Below are 4,269 nucleotides of genomic sequence, written 5' to 3' on the forward strand. Positions count from 1 at the left end.
TCCCAAAGTCCTAGAATGCTTTGTGTTTATAATTCTCCCTAATCACGACGTAAAAAAAATAAAACAAAAAAAAAAATAGAATAACATATCTCGAATTTATTGACTCAACTAGAATACGACTTTATCCACCACAATCACAAAATATATATCCACCACAAAATCACAATGTCTTCTCATGCCTTCCTCTAAAAACCGATCAATTCCCTCAAGTTCAACATTAATTCCCTACTCTATACCAATATTGATTGAATATTGATTGGCTGGGTCCAGTTTCAAAAATAATACAAATTGATCATCTTGTTGAATAAGTATGAAAAGTATTCAACTTAGTCAAACTCAACTAAACATGGATTGCTCATAATCATTAAAATGGACTACTATAATTAACCTAAAGACAGTAAAGAGTAATACTTCATATATTTGACTCTCAAAATCCTAGAGTAATAGATCGACATAATTTTAGTTTGCCATATTAGAAAACAATTCACTTTATTATAAGGCTAACAATACACTTTACACCCTCCACATTTGGTACCAATTCTAAATCGATCTCAAGAGTTTCGAGATTTACAGTTTTCACATATTATAATAGTGTCATTGTTTTATTTATAGATACAATAGAATTTCAATCTGTAACGTTAATTCTATGATAAATACTATTTATTATCGAGTTAAGACAGTTATTAGTTTTTGGTATAAGCAGGTTTTGAATCTATCTTATATTTAATAATAAGATACTTACCAATTGAGTGAATTGAAATCCACTAATAGAAATTAAGAATAGTTTTTTAAATATTGTATATTAGGTTCCTTAATTATATTTGAAGGGATAGGTTCCCTGAAAGGTTTTGTGGGCCAATGAGAGGGAAGGCTAAGACGGCGCCTCGCATATGGGTAGCAAGAAGGCGCATATGCCCCGATGGTGGGGCCTTATGGGGAAGGGCCCAACCTAATAGGGACAGCACACCCCCCACTTCAAGCGCATCTCTATATCGACTGAATCACTCTAAGAGTTTAGTTGATGGAGCCAATGAACCACGCGAGCTGGTTACATGCGTGGGCAGAGGGCTTGTAGTAATAGTTACCTCTACATTAATTATGTATTTTCACCTAATACAAGCAGTATTATATGTTGAATGACCAGCCTAAACAGTGTTTTACACTCCAAAAGTTCATTTTCATCATCAAAAGATGGAAGGGGACACCTAAAAGGACAAGAACCTTCTAACATCCAGCATGGTAACCTGCTATTGAAGGGGATGAATTGAGTGCATAAATAGGACCTTCCCCCACACTTAAAAGGGAATTTTTGGAGAAAAATTGAGAAGAGTAAGTGAAGAGTTTTTAGAGAGTATTTGTATCTGTCTAAGCTTGCTCATAACCTCAACAGCTGTGTATTCAGGTTTACAAATTAGGGAAGCATTCATTCATATTTTGATTTTTACCTGTTCAGTCCTTCCGATGTGAATTACCCTCTTATTTTATAAATTATTTGTGCCGATTAGAACCATAGATCAACTTTCAGTCTCAAACTAGGAGCTTTCTAACCCTCACAATATTCAAACACATGATTGCCTGAAACAATAAAGCAAATACAATAATTTTTTATTATTTTTTAATTCATTGCAATTATATGCTTAAAATCTAAATTTATCTTAATATGCTGGATCTAAGAATAGTAGCTAGCTTTTATCCGTTCATTAAATCATGTATATTTAAATAGAAAACAAGAAACAACAAAAAGAGGAGAAAAAATCATATATTTACACCTAAATTCTATTACAACACTATCTATCAAAATCAGAAGAGAAAGACAAAAAGAAAAAGTCTAAGGTAAAAAGAGAAAAAAAAACATGTAAATAACCATAAAGTAAACCACTACCTAATTGAGAAGAAAAAAAAAAAAAAAAAAATTCTACACATCGTTTTCGTAATCAGTTCGAATCTTTTATCGCCATCATCATCATCATCAACCACTGTTCATCAACCATCACCACCAAACCCCCCCCCCCCCCCCCCCCCCCAAAAAAAAAACTCCCATGCAATCACTTTCTCTCCTAATAGTGACGCTTCCACGTCAGCCTCCGGGCCCCACCAGACCCGGCGGCGATCCGGGTCTGGACTCTCTCGAAATCGGATATCGGGCACGGTATCGTGATCCCACCTTGGTGCTCATACCCGAACTCTTCCTCTGACTCTCTGAGCAGCTCGCCGAACAGAGGGTGGTTGAAGTAAATCACAGGAACCAGCACCCTCTGAAAGTCGCCGTCTTTTTGACCCACGTAAACCGCCAGGTGTCCTTTCGGAACCGCCACCTCCTTTTCCTTAACCGGTTCGTGCCCGATTTGCATGTAACCCGACCCGGGTTTGCTGCAATGGCAGAAAGATTTGGCCCAGGTGATCAGCTTCGACATGGGTTTTGTAGATGTGGTTGATGTTGTTGGTGCCGCAGCAGCCTGGTTGAGCCGGATGTATCCGGGTCGGGTCCTGTTTTTCCGGAGGACCCATTTCGTGGCTCTCACTAGGCGCCTTCCTAGCTTGAATCCTTTGATTTTCCTCATGCTAAAGTAAAGTGTCAAGAAAAAATGAAAAAGTGGGGTTTGTGAAAGGATTTGATTTGAGTTTTGGGGGGTTTTTTCTTTGTTTTTGTTTAGGTGAGGTGAGGATTTCAAGAGAAGGGCCAAGGGTCAGCAACAGACATGGTGAGACGTGATTGAGTTAAACAAATTTCAGAGAGAGATGTGGGTATGTTTGACATCCTAGTTTCCTCTTCCACTACTCCTCAAGAAATGGTTTTTCATATGATATGAACATGTAAGTGAGAAAAAAGAGTTTTTGGGTATATATTTTGGTGGGTGTGTGTTAGTGGTGGAGCTAGTGACTATGCTTTGGTGGTGGTGGAGAATACTGAAGAATGGGATTCTCTTTGGAGCGTGATTTGTGGGTTCAAAAGATTAGATCAGATTCCCAAAAGAGAGAGAGAGAGAGAGGAATATATATTGAGAGAGTCAGAAAGGTTGGGAGAAATGGTCGGCAGTGGGCACGCTAATTGTTGTGTGAATGAAAAATGGCGTGTTATATAGAGATAAGAATTCAAGAAAGTCAAGGGTCATACGAAGGAATGGTCAGATATGCGTATGCTAATAATTAATGAGTGGCTGCGGCGAGATTTCACGATGGTTGTGGTTCAAATTTAGTGTGTATGAGATGATAGTGATGAGATCGTAGTGGGTTTTGATTCTAGAGAGTTTTTTACTTTGATGATGAGATATTGCATTTTGATTGGAGTGGTCAGGCGTGTATGTGAAAGGGTGTGCTGGACTCAGTACTGCTCTCCTCTTTCTTCAAAGAGATTGGAACTAAAGCAGGAACCTGACTTCACCCACGTTACTTCCTAGAAATTGTTAGTATTTGGTACACGTACGTACGCAAACGCAACTTAGAATAACCCTTACATGGAAAGAGTAAGAGCACCATCATCAATGCTTTTATAATAAAATAAAATAAGAAAATTGGCAAAATTGAGGTACAGCTTAGATTCTGCACTAAGGTTCTATTTTTTAAATTCTCTACTTATAGTAAGACTGTATTTAATTAAAAATATACTTTCATTCTAGTTATATGATTGAATTTTAAGAAAAAGAGAGATGTTATGTTTACAACATTTTTACAATAAATTACAGGTGATTTTTTTTTTGACATAAAATTACAGGTGATTAGTTGTTGGTGGTTCAAATTTGAAACTAACACTAAGATTACTTTTTTTCTCCAACAATAACAACCAGTAACAATAAATCACAGGTGATTAGTTATTAGTGGTTCAAATTTGAAACCAACACTAAGATTACTTTTTTTCCCCAACAATAACAACCAGTAACAACTTGCCATTTAGGATTTGTTGTAAAAATGTTGTAAAAATATTGTAGATATATCATTTCTCTAAGAAAAAAAAAAAAAAAAACTTAAAAAACAATACCTAAGGAGGGTATCTAAGTTTTGCCCAATAAAAAAAATGTCATATTAATTTGTTAACAAGTGCTCTTAGTGTAATTGTTAATAAATTATTTTAAAAAATTTTGACACAACTTTTTTGTAATATAGAAAAAACTATCAAAATATTAATTTTTTTTTCTTTTTCCATAAAAACTTACCTAAAATGATTTAGGAATAAATATCCTTAAAGCATTTGTTAAAATTTCTTATTAAAAAAAAAAAAAAAAACACATTTTAGGCTATCAAGTTTAAAATTCACTCGTATCAAGTTATGTA

The 4,269-nt window shown here is 35.4% G+C and overlaps 1 protein-coding gene across 1 annotated transcript; it reads right to left on the bottom strand.

The window, feature by feature from the left end:
* Positions 1 to 1,743: 1,743 nt before the first annotated feature.
* Positions 1,744 to 3,239, bottom strand: LOC126722978 (auxin-responsive protein SAUR36). Its single transcript, XM_050426146.1, has one exon. It carries the CDS (start codon positions 2,559 to 2,561, stop codon positions 2,058 to 2,060), a length of 504 nt encoding a protein of 167 aa, XP_050282103.1. The 5' UTR covers positions 2,562 to 3,239; the 3' UTR covers positions 1,744 to 2,057.
* Positions 3,240 to 4,269: the final 1,030 nt, after the last annotated feature.

Source organism: Quercus robur, chromosome 4 (assembly GCF_932294415.1).
Source record: "Quercus robur chromosome 4, dhQueRobu3.1, whole genome shotgun sequence".
NCBI classification, from domain to species: Eukaryota; Viridiplantae; Streptophyta; class Magnoliopsida; order Fagales; family Fagaceae; genus Quercus; species Quercus robur.

What these genes read in the sequence shown, in the direction of transcription:
- LOC126722978 (XM_050426146.1), bottom strand. Translation starts at nt 2,561, where the DNA reads ATGAGGAAAATCAAAGGATTCAAGCTAGGAAGGCGCCTAGTGAGAGCC.